This window comes from Coregonus lavaretus, assembly GCF_964263955.1.
Source record: "Coregonus lavaretus genome assembly, chromosome: 18".
NCBI classification, from domain to species: domain Eukaryota; kingdom Metazoa; phylum Chordata; class Actinopteri; order Salmoniformes; family Salmonidae; genus Coregonus; species Coregonus lavaretus.
The window spans coordinates 13,227,032-13,245,340 of NC_140005.1; the positions used below are offsets into that span (position 1 = coordinate 13,227,032).

General features: G+C 42.9%; 1 protein-coding gene across 1 annotated transcript in view; it reads left to right on the plus strand.

Annotated features, from left to right (window-relative positions):
• The first annotated feature begins 5,987 nt into the window (after positions 1-5,987).
• Positions 5,988-18,309, plus strand: part of LOC311145420 (GTPase IMAP family member 8-like) — a 37,579-nt gene continuing 25,257 nt past the window's right edge. Inside the window, exons 1-3 of the mRNA XM_084181656.1 lie at positions 5,988-6,026; positions 6,804-6,905; positions 9,623-10,327. Of these exons, the coding sequence (XP_084037782.1) occupies positions 6,875-6,905; positions 9,623-10,327 (736 nt within the window). The 5' untranslated portion in view covers positions 5,988-6,026; positions 6,804-6,874. The remainder of the gene's footprint in view (positions 6,027-6,803; positions 6,906-9,622; positions 10,328-18,309) is intronic.

The window sequence follows — 18,309 nt, forward strand, 5'->3', positions numbered from 1 at the left end:
ATTTAGGTAAAATAAACCAAATCAGAAAAGAAATTCAATTCAAAGAGGCTTTACTAGCATGACCATATTGACATACAGTATTGCTAAAGCACATAAACAGGGAAACGTGTTACACATTAACATCCAGTAGTCCAATAGGATGCAGACAATAAACATTAAGTTAACATTCGTTTAAAAGCAACAATCATGTCAACACAATGTAGCAATATGAACAACACTGATGGATATCAGCAACAACATGAAAACAAGAATATTACAGGTGTCTGTGTGTGTGTGTGTGTGTGTGTCTGTGTCTTTGTGTACTTCACTGTCAGTTGATGAGCAGGTGTACAAAAAAAGGCTTCACAACATATATGGGCAAGTCCATTTAGGACAGCACATTTCCACCATAGTTCACATTAGGAAAAAATGACAGCATGAATGCTCACTAAACAAACATATACTACATATACCTTTTTATACACATTTTTTTTCAGTAATTTTTTAAGAGTGAAAGGGAAGTAAGCAATCGCTCATCATAGGATCATACATATTTCAGTTACAATATTAGTTACAATATTAGTGTTAGTTAGATCATCATGTCAAAGCTGGACCTGCAAAGTCTGAACGACACAAGTGTGCAATGATTGGAGTGATTTTGTTTCTTTTTTTTCTTGCTTTGCTTGTTTTCAAAAGGAAAAATCATAGTTGGTAAAAAATAAAATAAACTTTCGTTGAAAGGTATCACACTGTATAATTTACAAATATCTAAAGAGGTTTAGTGGATGCCATAAAACATCTGTGGAGCTTGAAGATTTGTAGTACATAGATGTTTGGCAGAGATAATTCAAAAGAATAAAATCATAAACTCTATCTAACTTTTTTGTTTGCTGGGGCAAAAAATGACTTTATGTCCCTTCCTCGTTTCATGATAACTATTAGAAGAAGAAAAAACGTATGGGTATGCATTACATTTTGTTACCTAACCATCCCTCCCTACTTAACACTGGCAGATAACCTGTTGATTACTTTACTAAAAATGTATTTGTTATCGCGATGCAACAGCCAAGACGGATGAAGTTACGTGGTTAACATCACAACATTGTGTAGACCTAGCAAGGATAGCCTACTAACATTTGGATATTTGCTTCTGCTTCGATGAGTTTGCTTAGATATGATTACATTTCTAAACAAATCGAGACCAGACATTTAAAAACTTGATTTGATTTATGTGTGAGGAACAAAAGGAACATGTAGGCTATGTGCAAGAACAACAAGTCACTTATGATATTAAATCGTTTTGCTTACCTTCGACCTTCGGGTGCGCCACTCTAATTTACCCGTGTAGAACGTTGCCGTGTAGAGCGTTGCATTAGTTCCGCTTTTGGCGCTCGCGTGTAAAATAGTTATAAATTCATAATTTTTTATTTGGTCAGCACGGGGGGGCCACAGGGGTGGCCAGGGACATTTCCAGGGAGGCACGGGCCTCCCCCGGCCTCCGTGTAAAACCGCCACTGAATGAGGGGCTCAATTAAAGATGTTGCAGAACTGCTTAGTCTATTTGAAGCACCACTCCCTTCTGCCCAGTTCCCCTGATATTGCTACGGCAATCAAACTGTTTTTAATAATCCCTGTAACGGTCGGTTCTGCTGAGAGATCGTTTTCTAAACTAAAACTAATAAAGAACTATAGGAAGCATTAGGCTCTCGGTCTGATATAATCCACTCATTGCACTGGCGCCGTCGTAGCCTTGACAACGTCACTTTTATTGTAAATAAGAATAGAATATGTTCAGGGCCTAAAATTAACAGCCGCCCCCTGCCAAATGCGGGTAGATTTCGGCATTGGCAGGTAAGATGTCTATTTCACTAGGGTAAGATGTCTATTTCACTAGCCACGTTGCGGGTGGTCAGGGCTACACAGGGCAAGCATTTCATTCGCGTTTGTGAATAAAAATGGTCAAGTATGAACACATTTATAGTAATTTAAATGCTGCTGTAGCTGTTTCAAAGTATTTCTGCCGTTTTGTTTCATAGCTGGTAAATAATCTCACAATGTCAAAGAACTACGAATCCGATATAGCCTATCCCACTTCGCGCTGCAACACTGCCTTGCTGGGGGCTGTGTGCATGTGAAGATCTGAGTGAAAGATTCATTTTAAGAAGCGCTGTGCACAGGCATAAAAGTTGTTCCAATTTACTTGAAACTAAAGTCTACTTTAGTGAGAGTTTGTCCTTGTGTTTTTTTTTTGCTATTACACATTGTTTTGTTCACAAGCTAGGTTGTTTTTCAATGTTTGAGTTTCAACTGATAGGGAAGTGCAGACAACGCTGCTACTAGTCAGACCACGGTTGCCAGGTCTAGCATACATTTCTAGCCCAATGACAAGTCAAAACCCGCGCACAAGGCCTGAAAACTAGCCCAAAATGTGTTTTACGCAGGAAGAGAGGAGTTGCCACATATAGCCAATAAACGCTCTTTCCATAACGTTATTGAGCGAATTAAAAAGGAATCTCGACTTAATTTCTAACGACCTAAGAAGCAAAATTCGGTTTTCCATCAAAATTATTATTATTGCGAGCTAATGTGACTAATAAAGGAATTTGAATATGTCGCAAGAGAAAACGTAATTCTCCCTTATTAAACTTCAAAAAACGAATAATAATATGCCATTTAGCAAACGCTTTTATCCAAAGCGATTTACAGTCATGTGTGCATACATTTTTACGTATGGGTGGTCCCGGGGATCGAACCCCACTACCCTGGCGTTACAAGCGCCTTGCTATACCAATTGAGCTACAGAGGACCACATGTTAGGCTCTTTCTGGCAATTGTGCCATTATTATGTGCCAGATGTTAAGACTACAACCCGTTATAGATGGCCTATTTGGGAGTTTGACTTGTCATTTCAATAGGTATTGGCTAGGCCTACTGACTCAAACCTGGGTTTATGATTGTAAATCAACTTTGCCATGGTTTGGTTAGCTAGATCCAGGTAGCCTATAGCCCCTGATAGGCCTACATCTCATTTCAGATAGCCTACACAGTAGCCTAGGCAAAATGTAAAATGAAGGATTTAGCAGCTTGCTTAGTTATTTCAAATTGACAGACTAATTTATTCAACATGAATAGTGAGGCGATTTCGTGGTAAGAAGTGCTTGTGTTGCCCAATAGCCTGCTGGAATAGGCTACTGAGTATGGGGTCGTAATCATTTTTTAAAACCTGTAGCCTAATCTGACTGACTGTTACCTTCAATCTAATGCATTCTAACAACAGCTGATCTGCAATTGCGATAGAACTGTGACCATGATCACAACTGATAACTTCCAATTTCATTAACTAAACATGCCCATTAATAATTGCATAATAACACAAGGCTACAACAACAATAAATTGAAGTTATAGGCTATTTATTAAATCCGTTTGCCAACTCCAGCTAGGCAACACAAGTGACAAATTGATTTGCAATGACTCCAGTGATATCTTCATTTCAACATATTTATTGTATACAATTGTGGAAATTCGCAAGAGAAGAGTTCCATAACTTTCATTTCAAATTTCCACTCGTGCAGCGCTGGACCAAAGAACTGAGCATGCGTAAAACCATTCGCTTGATATGGTTTTCCATAAGCAAAGTCGACATTAGAATGCAGTTTAAACCACCTCCGAGTGAATTTATCTAATGGGCTCTAGAGCGCCTAAAGTCGTTTTCCTGCGCTTTGTCACCGTTATTTCTTGATGCGCATCAGTTCTAGCGCGTTAATATGTTTTATGGAAAAAGGGTTGGAAATAGGTGTCTCCATAATTACAATCTAAATTGCCTAACTACAAGTGACTCAGCTGGCTGCTGCAGCGCTCAGTCTCAACACATACACACGCCTCCGGACCTCCCCCTCCCCACAACTCAATCTGTCACTCACTCACTCAGAAACAGGCTGCCTCACTGCCTGATAGTCAGCAGCAGGTCACAGTGAAATATATATTTTTAAGAAATTGCCATGGCAGCCGCTGTGTAATTTAGAAATAGCCCAAAATCCCGCAACCCGCGACCAATACATTTTCACCCACGACATCGTTTTCAGAGTAACCCAATATTCCGTAAATTGCTAACATGGCAACCCTGAGTCAGACTCAATCTCACAGGCACAAACATGACTCGAGTCACGTTACCACGGTAACCTCTCGCCCTTAAAGGTGCAGGTGAAAATGTTTGTCTGTGATATTTTGGTTAAAAGACTCAGGTCACAAAAAATGAAATGAAATTAAACAATATACCACATTACTTCTTACTAGTAATAAATGTATTGTTCAAGAAATATTACAGAGCATGTTCATCCATTTTTTGTGTTTTATTGGTGTAATTTTAGCTGGGAAAAAGTATTTTGCCTGGTACAAATCTGAGTGGCTGGTAGATTTTAGGCCCGGTATATGTTTCTAAAAACTTCTACATGAATGTGGATGCTACCACAATTATGGATAATCCTGAATGAATTGTGAATAATGATGAGTGAGAAAGTTATAGACGCACAAATATCATACACCCCAAAAAACCTGAGAGGTTAGCATGTCTTGGGGGTATGATATTTGTGCATCTGTAACTTTCTCACTCATGGGGGGCATGTGGTTGTCATGAATCCCGCTTCCTGAGTCTGTTTCTGCCTGTGTTGCCTGTTTTCTGTCCTGGAGTCTGTTTCCTGAGGTTCCTGAACGCACCCTGTCTGGTTGCCGAGTGACGAAGCTAGGCGGGAGATCTCTCTATTACCCGCACCTGCATCTCATCAGCTATCTGCACACCTGGTCCTGATCATCACCTCTCCACTTCATAAGCTCTGACCTGACATCCATTCCCTGCCGGATCGTTAGCCATGAACAGTATGTTGTGTCAGTGTATCAGCCTCAAAGTTACTAGAGTTAGTTTTGTTGTTTTGTACTTTTTGCTTGCTGTGTATTTACCTTCGTTTACTCTGTCTACAGTCATTCTCCCGGAACATTCACCCCACCCCTGCCTGGTCGTCTGTGACATCATTGGATCTGCCTATTCACTCCCACCAACTCACCTCCGCTGCCTGCTCCGTCTCCTGGATTATTCTGCTTCCACATTTGAATCTGTAAATAAATACTCACCTTCGTTCTACTCACCTTGTCCTGGTCTGCTTCTGGGTTCTGCTTTAGAGAATCGTGACAGTGGGCATGTTTTCAATACATACTCTTTTTGTCGTACAGTATTCCATAAGGCATCCAGACCTTATGAAAGTTGCAAAGTATACCTTTAATTTAGTAATAAATCAAATCTAGTGATACATAACTTAACATGTCTGCCACCCATTGTGACATTGTGGGAGGATAACCAACCTTCCAATTAATGGCAAAGCATTTCTTAGCTGCTATAAATGCTAGGTTACACAGTTTCTTCTGATAACAGTCTCCAGTATCAGCATTTCCAAGCAAACAAAAACAGGGAGAAGGGAGAATCTGTAGACATGTTGAGATAAAATAACATACTTTTTTCCAGAATTCAGCCAGCCTTCACAAGAGCATAACATATTGAAATATGCCCCCTTTTGTGTTTTACACCTCCAGCAGAGGAACTACCTTTCTGAATGCATGATATTCAGTTTCACTAGCATATAGTACGTTCTATGGATGGTCTTCAACTGAAGTAATTTATGTCTGAGATTATATGAACATGACTGGGCATTCAAACATATCGGTATCCATTCATCATCAGTATATATATATATTTCCTGATCTTTCTTATATCTCCTAGATATAGGACAGACACTTCAAAACCTTATTCCTTACAATTCATTTTTTGACTATTTTTTGCCCCCTATGTCTTAGACTCTAGAGAACTAATACTCACAATCATATCTAAAATAATTTCTACAACAACAACACTGATTCTAATTAAAGCAGTCTGAAGTCAGGTCTTCCTGTAGGGGAGTAGATCTTCTTTGGATGGGAGGGGCCACAGTTGAAAATGCTGCTCCACAACTATTTTACTTTCACTTACTAGTTTTGTCATTGTAGAATGTCTGTGGAGAAGGTATGTAAACTATTCTTTATCTTTAGACTTTTTATTTAATATTTGTTGGGAATCAGTAGGACAATTATGTTTATCATAAACAATCAAATATGTTTTAAACAATTAATTGTAGGCATTAGTCCCCTAGTCCCATATGTGACAACTATAATATGTTCACTATACGTAGAGTGGTATCTCTCCCATAGTTAATATCTTCTGGCTATGAAAATATTTCCATCCACTTTAAATTACTAATTCTCCTGTTAAGTGTTTGATTAAGAATGATGAGAGGGGAAATTAAGACAAGACAACTTATGTTTATCAAAGTAAGACTATGAAAATAGCTCATTAGGGTACAGGAAGTTGGACTCCAGATGATAGCTGCTTCTCATTTGCTCATCTGCAGAAACTACTTGACCCTCTGTGTGTAAGTTCAGCTATGTATTTTCTTTTTGTTGGTTGTTTTGCTCAATAGTTTCTGTGAACTAACAGAATAACCTTATTAGGTCTGCTGGCTATGTTAGGCTCCTCGAGTCTTGTTAAGTTCCAGTCTGTAAAACAGCCAGGTGGCGCCATTTACCCTTCAGGTAGACTCTCCATACAGCACCCTGCCTTGTGTCATATTCAGGCTATGCCTTCTTCTCTGTCATGTGCTGACAGGTGACAGGTCAAATCTGTAGGCTATCTTCCTGTATGATAAACCACTGTGTCCTCATGATGATGTACTGGACACCCATGTTAGCAAAATTGTGTTTTTAACATGAAAAAGGAAATGATTTTCTATCCGATCTACTTCAGCTGCAGGAGTGAATTACAGTTCCAGGCTGGAGTGAGGAAGAAGGAGAGAAAGAGAGTCTGAGGATGCCACAATGGCTGCCAGTGGATTAAACACACCGTCGGGTAATATCTACAAATTAAACATATATCATTTTTTTTTATTTGTACTCATCATAGTTTTTTTCATCTGTACTCATCAAAATTATCTGTGCTCAGCTATATGATGAAAGTAAAATTCAGATTATGAGCTTGGGATCACTGGGTCTAGAGACATACGGATGCCGACTATGCCCAATCTTACTGCAGATGATTCCAGAGGACATACAGTAGCTCTTGACTATAGTCATCAGAGGGGAGTAGATGATGAATGGAAAGTGTCTGAGATAGTCAGTTTCCTACAAAGGGAGGTTCAGAGCAGGGAGAGAGTAGGGCTGTTACGGTGACCTTATTACCGCCACACTGGCGGTCACGAGTCATGATGGCAGTCAAATTACACGTGATCGTTTAGTCACGGTAAATAGGCATCTCTGACGCTGCTGATGGTCATTAGTGGCCTACCAAACTTGCTAACTGCCTGGTACTCAGCACTCTATTGTCCCTCTAATCACTCTGACATCAATGCAAATCGAATTGAAAATCTAATCAAACGCTTCATGAGAGCTCATGAGCATCAATACAGGACTAAGATTGAATCATACTACACCGGCTCTGACGCTCGTCGGATGTGGCAGGGCTTGCAAACCATTACAGACTACAAAGGGAAGCACAGCCGTGAGCTGCCCAATGACACGAGCCCACCAGACAAGCTAAATTACTTCTATGCTCGCTTCGAGGCAAGCAACACTGAAGCATGCATGAGAGCATCAGCTGTTACAGATGACTGTTTGATCACACTCTCTGTAGCCGATGTGAGTAAGACCTTTAAACAGGTCAACATTCACAAGGCCGCAGGGCCAGACAGATTACCAGGACATGTACTCCGAGCATGCGCTGACCAACTGGCAAGTGTCTTCACTGACATTTTCAACATGTCCCTGACTGAGTCTGTAATACCAACATGTTTCAAGCAGACCACCATAGTCCCTGTGCCCAAGAACACTAAGGTAACCTGCCTAAATAACTACTGACCCATAGCACTCACGATTGTAGCCTTGAAGTGCTTTGAAAGGCTGGTCTTGGCTCACATCAACACCATTATCCCAGAAACCTTAAACCCACTCAATTTGCATACTGCCCCAACAGATCCACAGATGATGCAATCTCTATTGCACTCCACACTGCCCTTTCCCTCCTGGACAAAAGCAACACCTATGTGAGAATACTATTCATTGACTACAGCTCAGCGTTCAACACCATAATGCCCCCAAAGCTCATCACTAAGATAAGGACCCAGGGACTAAATACCTCTCTCTGCAACTGGATCCTGGACTTCCTGAAGGGCCGCTCCTAGGTGGTTAAGGGTAGGTAACAACACATCTGCCACGCTGATCCTCAACATGGGGGCCCCTCTGGGGTGTGTGCTCAGTCCCCTCCTGTACTCCCTGTTCACCAATGACTGCATGGCCAGGCACGACTCCAACACCATCATTAAGTTTGCAGACAACACAACAGTGGTAGGCATGATCACCGACAACGATGAGACAGCCTATAGGGAGGGGGTCAGAGACCTGGCCGTGTGATGCCAGGATAACAACCTCTCCCTCTACGTGATCAAGACAAAGGAGATGATTGTGGACTACAGGAAAAAGGGGACCGAGCACGCCCCCATTCTCTAATCGACAGGGCTGTAGTGAAGCAGGTTGAGAGCTTCAAGTTCCTTGGTGTCCACATCACCAACAAACTATCATGGTCCAAACACACCAAGACAGTCGTGAAGAGGGCACGACAAAGCCTATTCCCCCTCAGGAGACTGAAAAGATTTGGCATGGGTCCTCAGATCCTCAAAAAGTTATACAGCTGCACCATCGAGAGCATCCTGACTGGTTGCATCACTGCTTGGTATGGCAACTGCTCGGCCTCCGACCACAAGGCACTACAGAGGGTGGTGCGTACGGCCCAGTACATCACTGGGGCCAAGCTTCCTGCCATCCAGGACCTCTATACCAGGCGGTGTCAGAGGAAGGCCCTAAAAATTGTCAAAGACTCCAGCCACCCTAGTCATAGACTGTTCTCTCTGCTACCACACGGCAAGTGGTACGGGAGCGCCAAGTCTAGGTCCAAAATGCTTCTTAACAGCTTCTACCCCCAAGCCATAAGACTCCTGAACAGCTAATGAAATGGCTACCCATTTTTACATTTTAGTCATTTAGCAGACGGTCTTATCCAGAGCGACTTACATGAGCAATTAGGGTTAAGTGCCTTGCTCAAGGGCACATCGACAGATTTTTCACCTAGTCGGCTCGGGGATTAGAACCAGCGACCTTTCGGTTACTGGCACAACACTCTCAACCACTAAGCTACCTGCCGCTACCCGGACTATTTGCATTGTCCCCACCCCCATCCCCTCTTTTACGCTGCTGCTACTCTCTGTTTATTATCTATGCATACTCACTTTAACTCTACCTACATGTACATATTACCTCGACTAACCTGTGCCCCCGCACATTGACTCTGTACCGGTACCCCCTGTATATAGCCTCGCTACTGTTATTTTACTGCTGCTCTTTAATTATTTGTTATGTTTATTTTTTAGTTATCTATTTTTTACTTAACACTTATTTGTCTTAAAACGGCATTGTTGGTTAAGGGCTTGTAAGTAAGCACTTCACTGTAAGGTCTACACCTGTTGTAATCGGCGCATGTGACAAATACAATTTCATTTGATTTGATTTTAATGCCAGGTGACTACCTCCATCTCTCAGAGCTGAGGATTGTGCTGCTGGGATACAGAGTAGCTGGGAAGAGTTCATCCGGAAACACCATCCTGGGCAGAAAGGAGTTTGACCTGAGGAGAACTGCTCAGTGTGTGAAGAGACAGGGAGAAGTAGCAGGGAGGCAGGTAACTGTGGTCGACACTCCAGGCTGGTGGGCTAATGACCCTGTAGAGGTGACTCCTGAGCTGGTTAAACAGGAGATTGTGGTCAGTGTGTCTCTGTGTCCCCCAGGACCCCACACTCTCCTCCTGGTCATAGATGTGGATGACACATTCACTGAGGAATACAGAAGAGCAGTAGAGGAACACTTGACCCTTCTCAGTGAGACAGTCTGGAGTCACACTATCGTGCTGTTCACCCATGGGGACTTTTTAGGAGACACAACCATTGAGCAGCACATTGAGAGACAAGGGAAGGCCCTCCAGTGGCTTGTTGAAAAATGTGGAAACAGGTATCATGTCCTCAACAATAAAAACAGGGGTGTTGGCACTCAGGTCACAGAGCTGCTGAATAACATAGAGGAGACGGTGGAAGGAAACAGAGGAGGACATTATGAGATAAAGAGAGAGATACTAGAGAAGATAGTAAAAAAAAGGAAAGCAGAGGAAGAGAGAGCAAAACAGAGACTGTTGAAGGTGCAGGAACAGAGAAAGACCCTCAGATCACTAACAGGTGAGTTTATTTCATTATTGTTATTTTTTTGTTTCTGTTCAGGGTCTTTGGATTATTCAACTGATGGCATCTGGTATACACCTGGTACAGTGACCTAAGTTATAATACAGTATGGGTTTACTAAAGCTACAGTCTGCGATTGCTATCTTATTGCAGTTTTACTTAGTCAAAACTGTTCCCAGAGCAGATCTGCTCTAAGGGCAAAATTAATTTGACTGGTTTTTGAAAGGTTTGGAGCTGAAGCACAAAGCTATAGCTACTTCAGAATAGCTCCTATATTTTACAGTGTATTCGGAAAGTATTCAGACCCCTTGACTTTTTCCACATTTTGTTATGTTACAGCCTTATTCTAAAATGGATTATACACAATACCCCATAATGACAAAGCAAAAACAGTAAAAAAATAAAATAAAATGGAAATATCACATTTACATAAGTATTCAGACCCTTTACTTAGTACTTTGTTGAAGCCCCATTGGCAGCGATTACAGCCTTGAGTCTTCTTGGGTATGACGCTACAAGCTTGGCACACCTGTATTTGGGGAGTTTCTCCTATTCTCTGCAGATTCTCTCTAGCTCTGTCAAGTTGGATGGAGAGCACCGCTGCACAGCTATTTTCAGGTTTCTCCAGAGATGTTAGATCGGGTTCAATTCCGGGCTCTGGCTGGGCCACTCAAGGACATTCAGAGACTTGTCCCGAAGCCACTCCTGTATTGTATTGGCTATGTGCTTAGGGTCGTTGTCCTGTTGGAAGGTGAACCTTCGCCCCAGTCTAAGGTCCTGAGCGCTCTGGAGATGGTTTTCATCAAGGATCTCTCTGTATTTTGTTCCGTTCATCTTTCCTTCAATCCTGACTAGTCTGCTAGTCCCTGACGCTGAAAAACATCCCCACAGCATGATGCTGCCACCACCATGCTTCACCGTAGGGAGGGTGCCAGATTTCCTCCAGACGTGACACTTGGCATTCAGGCCAAAGAGTTCAATCAATTTCATCAGACTAAAGAATCTTGTTTCTCATGGTCTGAGAGTCCTTTAGGTGCCTTTTGGCAAACTCCAAGCAGGCTGTCATGTGCCTTTTACTGAGGAGTGGCTTCCATCTGGCCACTCTACCATAAAGGTCTGATTGATGGAGTGCTGCAGAGATGGTTGTCCTTCTAGAAGGTTCTCCCATCTCCACAGAGGAACTCTGGAGCTCTGTCATAGTGACCATCAGGTTCTTGATCACCTCCCTGACCAAAGCCCTTCTCCCCCGATTGCTCAGTTTGGCCAAACTTCTTCAATTTAAGAATGATGGAGGCCACTATGTTCTTGGGGACCTTCAATGCTGGAGACATCTTTTGGTACCCTTCCTCAGATCTGTGCCTCGACACAATCCTGTCTCTAAGCTCTACGGACAACTCCTTCGACCTGATGATCATTGGAAATAGGATGCACCTGAGCTCAATTTCAAGTCTCATAGCAAAGGGTCTGAAAATGTAAATAAGGTATTTCTGTTTTTTATTTTCTATAAATGTACAAAAAATTCTAAAAACCTGTTTTTGCTTTGTCATTATGGGGTATTCTGTGTAGATTGCTGAGGAAAATGCTCTATTTAATCCATTTTAGAATAAGGCTATAAAAGAACAAAATGTGGAAAAAGTCAAGGGAATACTTTCTGAATGCACTGTATCCCTCCCACCAAACAATGTTACAACATAAGCTTTCATAAGATAGTTACAAATCTACAACGTCAAAGACACATTTTGATTGGTACAATGTAAGGTGATTATGTTGTCATGACAACGTTATGTATTTAAGGTTGCCTATTTGTAATTTGCATTCCAGGTGCCTTGCTCAAGGGCAGAAATGCAGATTTTTCATTTTTGCACTATCAAAATGAGTCCAGCAAGCCTACCTGTTGCCTTCTGTACACTCCTGGTCCACTCTCTGCAGCATCAACCATATCAAATCCCATTTAGCCTACCCTATGTGTGCAGGTTATGGTACTGTAGCTCTTCAATAATAGAACACTTTGTAGAGTTAGATCGTACATTCCACACTGTTCTCCCGCTTCCTGTTTATCCAACTACTCACCCATAATTCCCTGCTCTCGTAAAGATGCACAACACATTTAAGTATGATCACACATGGATTCTATCCAACCCATAGAGATAGTAAGAGGATGCAACATTGTATGTGTCCCATTATGGCAACTGTGAGAGCACGGGCAGGGCCATTGAGGCCATCTCCATTTTGAAATAGTCAATTCTTTCCTATACCACTTCTATGAAAGGTTGCATACTGTCACCTAGTGTGTGTTGTTTGAACAGATATAAAGCCAAGGCTGGCGATTTACTGCCACCTGTAGTTATGGAATGTTTGGTTGATCCCTCCTGATGACCTTGATGGAATTATGGGATCCTTCCTTAACCCATAGGAAGTCCCATCCAGTTGACTACTTTAAAATTGTGAAAGTCCTCAATTGCGCTGCCCATGCTAAAACAGGTTTTGGGCACTAGAGTCCTCTATCTCTATGATTAACTGTTGCCCCTTATCCAGATATAATTAAGCGCTGCTTAATAAAGCTGACCAGTCAATGAGTGTTCTCTCCTAGCAGATTGCATATCAACACTTACAACATACAAGAAAAAGCCCAATATGAAAGGTCTTATGGCAGACACGATAGAGCTGAGTGATGTTTATCATGCAAGCCACATCTTTATGCACCTTGGCCATTGAGCAAGTAGACTAATGTCGACGGCAAATTTGTAAGCCTAATTGATTTATTCCAAGGTATTTGGTATTTATTTTATTTTATTAGGATCCCCATTAGCTGTTGCAAAAGCCGCAGCTACTCTTCCTGGGGTCCACACAAAACATGAAACATGACATAATACAGAACATTAATAGACAAGAACAGCTCAAGGACAGAAATACATCAATTTAAAAAAAAAAGGCAAACGTGGCCTACATATCAATACATACACACAAACTATCTATGTCAAATAGGGGAGAGGCGTTAAGCCGTGAGGTGTTGCCTTATCTGTTTTTTGAAACCAGGTTTGCTGTTCATTTGAGCAATATGAGATGGAACAGAGTTCCATACAATAATGGCTCTATATAATATTGTACTCTTTCTTGAACTATGAAAAGACCCCTGTTGGCATGTCTGGTGGGGTAAGTGTGTATGTCAGAGCTGTGTGTAAGTTGACTATGCAAACAATTTGAGATTTTCAACACATTACTGTTTCTTATAAAAATAAGAAGTGATTGTCACGATCGTCGTAAGAACCGGACCAAGGCGCAGCGTGATATGCGTACATCTTTTAATGAGTACTTAATACATGAACAACAAAACAACAAAACGATACGTGAAGTCTACAGGTTCACCAACACAAACCTATACAGAACAAGATCCCACCATTAACTAGTGCCAACAGGCTGCCTAAGTATGGTTCCCAATCAGAGACAACGAGAATCAGCTGCCTCTGATTGGGAACCACCCTGGCCAACATAGAAAACACGAACTAGAACAAAAACATAGAAACTACAATATAGACACTACACACCCTGGCTCAACATTAAAGAGTCCCCAGAGCCAGGGCGTGACAGTACCCCCCCCCAAAGGCGCGGACTGCGACCGCGCCAACCAAACTCAAGAGGGTAGGGGCCGGGTGGGCATTCCGCCTCGGAGTCGGATCCGGCTCCGGGCGCGACCACCACTCTCTCGCCACCCCCCCGTAGCGTCCCTGGTCTGGTCCCGCTGGCCGGAGCTGGACTGGACACCGGTGGAGCAGGAACGGGCCGGACCGGGCTGACGACGCGCACCACTGGCTTGGTGCGGGGAGCAGGAACAGGCCGGACCGGGCTGACGACGCACACCACTGGCTTGGTGCGGGGAGCAGGAACAGGCCGGACCGGGCTGGCGACGCGCACCACTGGCTTGGTGCGGGAAGCAGGAACGGGCCGGACCGGGCTGGTGACGCGCACCACAGGCTTGGTGCGGGGAGCAGGAACAGGCCGGACCGGGCTGACGACGTGCACCACTGGCTTGGTGCGGGGAGCAGGAACAGGCCGGACCGGGCTGGCGACGCGCACCACAGGCTTGGTGCGGGGAGCAGGAACAGGCCGGACCGGGCTGGCGACGCGCACCACAGGCTTGGTGCGGGGAGCAGGAACAGGCCGGACCGGGCTGGTGACGCGCACCACAGCCTTGGTGCGAGGGACAGGAACAGGCCGGACTGTACTGGGAACACACACCACTGGCCTTGTGCGGGGATCAGGAACGGGCCGGACCGGACTGGTAACACACCCCAGAACCTCTCGCCGTGCCTCTACACTCTCCTTCCCCCTCATGACCAATGGCCCCCGTAACCTGGTGGCCTCCTCTCCCACAAACTCGCCCTGTAGCTGTCTCCAGCAGCCCCGTCGTCCATGCCGTGTGCCCCCCCAAAATGTTTTATTGGGGTTGCCTCTCGCCTGTCCGACGACGGCACGGTTGGCGCCGAACCTCCTCTCTCGCCAGGGCCTTAACTTTTGCCCATGGCCCTCTGCCCGCGAACATGTCCTCCCAAGACCACCATTCGTCCACCTGGGACATCGCCAACTTCTCCAGTTCCTTACCCGGCGTTTGCTCCTGAACACGCTGCTTGGTCCTTCTTTGGTGGGATCTTCTGTCATGATCGTCGTAAGAACCGGACCAAGGCGCAGCGTGATATGCGTACATCTTTTAATGAGTACTTAATACATGAACAACAAAACAACAAAACGATACGTGAAGTCTACAGGTTCACCAACACAAACCTATACAGAACAAGATCCCACCATTAACTAGTGCCAACAGGCTGCCTAAGTATGGTTCCCAATCAGAGACAACGAGAATCAGCTGCCTCTGATTGGGAACCACCCTGGCCAACATAGAAAACACGAACTAGAACAAAAACATAGAAACTACAACATAGACACTACACACCCTGGCTCAACATTAAAGAGTCCCCGGAGCCAGGGTGTGACAGTGATGCAGTCAGTCTCTCCTCAAAGCTTAGCCAAGAGAGACTGGCATGCATAGTATTTATATCAGCCCTCTGATTACAATGAAGAGCAAGATGTGCTGCTCTGTTCTGGGCCAGCTGCAGCTTAACTAGGTATTTCCTTGCAGCACTCGACCACACGACTGGACAATAATCAAAATAAGACAAAACTAGAGCCTGCAGGACTTGCTTTTTGGAGTGTGGTGTCAAAAAAGCAGAGCAACTCTTTATTACAGACAGACCTCTCCCCATCTTTACAACCATTGAATCTATATGTTTTGACCATGGCAGTTTACAATCTAAAGTAACACCAAGTAATTTAGTCTCTTCAACTTGTTCAACAGCCACCCCATTCATTACCAGATTCAGCTGAGGTCTAGAACTTAGGGAATGATTTGTACAATGCTCTTAGATTTAGAGATTTTTAGGACCAGTTTATTACTGGCCACCCATTCCAAAACAGACTGCAACTCTTTGTTAAGGGTTTCAATGACTTCATTAGCTGTGTTTACTAATGTGTATATAGTTGAATCATCAGCATACAAGGACACAAATGTTTAATGCCAGTGGCAGGTCATTGGTAAAAATAGAAAAGAGTAAAGGGCCTAGAGAGCTGCCCTGCGGTACACCACACTTTACATGTTTGACATTAGAGAAACTTCCATTAAAGAAATCCCTTTGAGTTCTATTAGATAGATAGCTCTGAATCCACAATATGGCTGAGGTTGAAAAGCCATAACAAATATGTTTTCTCAACAACAGGTTATGGTCAAGAATATGAAAGGCTGCAATGAAATCTAACAGTACAGATCCCACAATCTTCTTATAATAAATGTATTTCAACCAATCATCAGTCATTTGTGTCAGTGCATGCTCTATAAGCATGCTGAAAGTCTGTTGTTAATTTGTTTACAGAGAAATACCATTGTATTTGGTCAAACACCATTTTTTCCATCAGTTTGCTAAGAGCTGGCAACAAGCTGATAGGTCTGCTGTTAGAACCAGTAAAGGCCGCTTTACTTTGGCTTCCCTCCAGGCCTGAGGACAAAGACTTTCCTCTAGGCTCAGATTAAAGATATGACAGATAGGAGTGTCTATAGAGTCAGCTACCATCCTCAGTAGCTTTCCATCTAAGTTGTCAATGCCAGGAGGTTTGTCATTAATAATGTTAACAATAATGTTTTCACCTCTCCCACACTAACTTTACAAAATTCAAACTTGCAATGCTTTTCTTTCATTAGCTCACTGTTCGTTGTTCCTGCCTAAGTTTGCCCGCTTTGCCAATGAAGTAATCATGAAAATAATTGGCAACATGAAATGGTTTTGTGATGAATAAGCCATCTGATTCAATGAAAGATGGAGTTGAATTGATCTTTCTGCCCATAATTTCATTTAAAGTACTCCAAAGTTTTTTCCACCATTCTTTATATCATTGATCTTGGCTTCATAATACAGTTTCTTCTTCTTTTTGTTGAGTTTAGTCATATCATTTCTCAATTTGCATGAAGTCAGCCAGTCAGATGTGCAGCCAGACTTATTAGCCACTCCTTTTGCCCCATCTCGTTCAACCTCATCAATCCATGGAGCTTTAACAGTTCTAACAGTCAGTTTCTTAACAGGTGCATGTTTATCAAGGGCCATTTTCAAAACCTATGTATAATTATTGGAGCAAAGGGCGACCTTGGGATACAACTCAGTCAGGGGTACCTCTGTTACAGGAAGAGATTTATGTCAATGCATTTGGAATATTTAGGAAGTCTGAAAAAATGTAGTTTAGATCCAAGCATCAACCACTTATTGAGGGCCATTTTCAAGACAAGACATGTTACATTATATAAACAAACGTTACCTTGTGGTCTCTCATATAGTCATTGGGCTCTCCCTCATCCCTCTGAAATTAAAAACACAACTGTTTAATAGTCCTGTATTACATGCTTCCATAGTTAATTAATGAATTAATCCACTAGTCAGTAAGTGTGAATAGCAGTGTTGCCAATGCACTCACTCTGTGGATGATGTCTTGGGCAGTGTGAGAGATGAGCGCTCCTCATTTAATGTGATGGAGCTGTCCCTACGACCAGCCTGGTTACAAATGATTAGGGCTGGACCTGTCCAAGTTGGGGGAGCAGGGGGAGGAAGGGGGGTTAGCTGGGGATTAGAGGAGGAAGAGGGGGTACTGAATAAACTCAGGGTTTCGCAAGTTATATAGGCTGACCTCAACTGAATCCCTAATCTGAGATATTGCAGTTATTAAATCAAATCAAATGATTTGCTTGCTCAATGTATTAGCTCGGTTCGGAAGGAAACATGGTGGCAGGTTTAGTGATACTGACTAAATAATAAACAGATCCTCTAAAGAACCACACACACACACACACACACACACACATTCACAGAAAGGTTATCCTCCACATACTCTGCCAGGCACCTATCTTCATCAATCAGGTTTGTGCACAGTTCACTAAAAACCTATTGACTTACAAGACAGAATACTGCATTGAAAATCAGAGATAGCTAGCTACATACTCCTTCCCTTTGTTCCCTCCTCCATCCTTCCATCAACCCAACCTACAATTGAAGTCGGACGTTTACATACACTTAGGTTGGAGTCATTAAAACTCGTTTTTCAACCACTCCACAAATTTCTTGTTAACAAACTATAGTTTTGGCAAGTCGGTTAGGACATCTACTTTGTGCATGACACAAGTAATCTTTCCAACAATTGTTTACAGACAGATTATTTAACTTATAATTCACTATATCACAATTCCAGTGGGTCAGAAGTTTACATACTCTAAGTTACAGCTTGGAAAATTCCAGAAAATGATGTCATGGCTTTAGAAGCTTCTGATAGGCTAATTAACATCATTTGAGTCAATTGGAGGTGTACCTGTGGATGTATTTCAAGGCCTACCTTCAAACTCTGTGCCTCTTTGATTGACATCATGGGAAAATCAAAAGAAATCAGCCAAG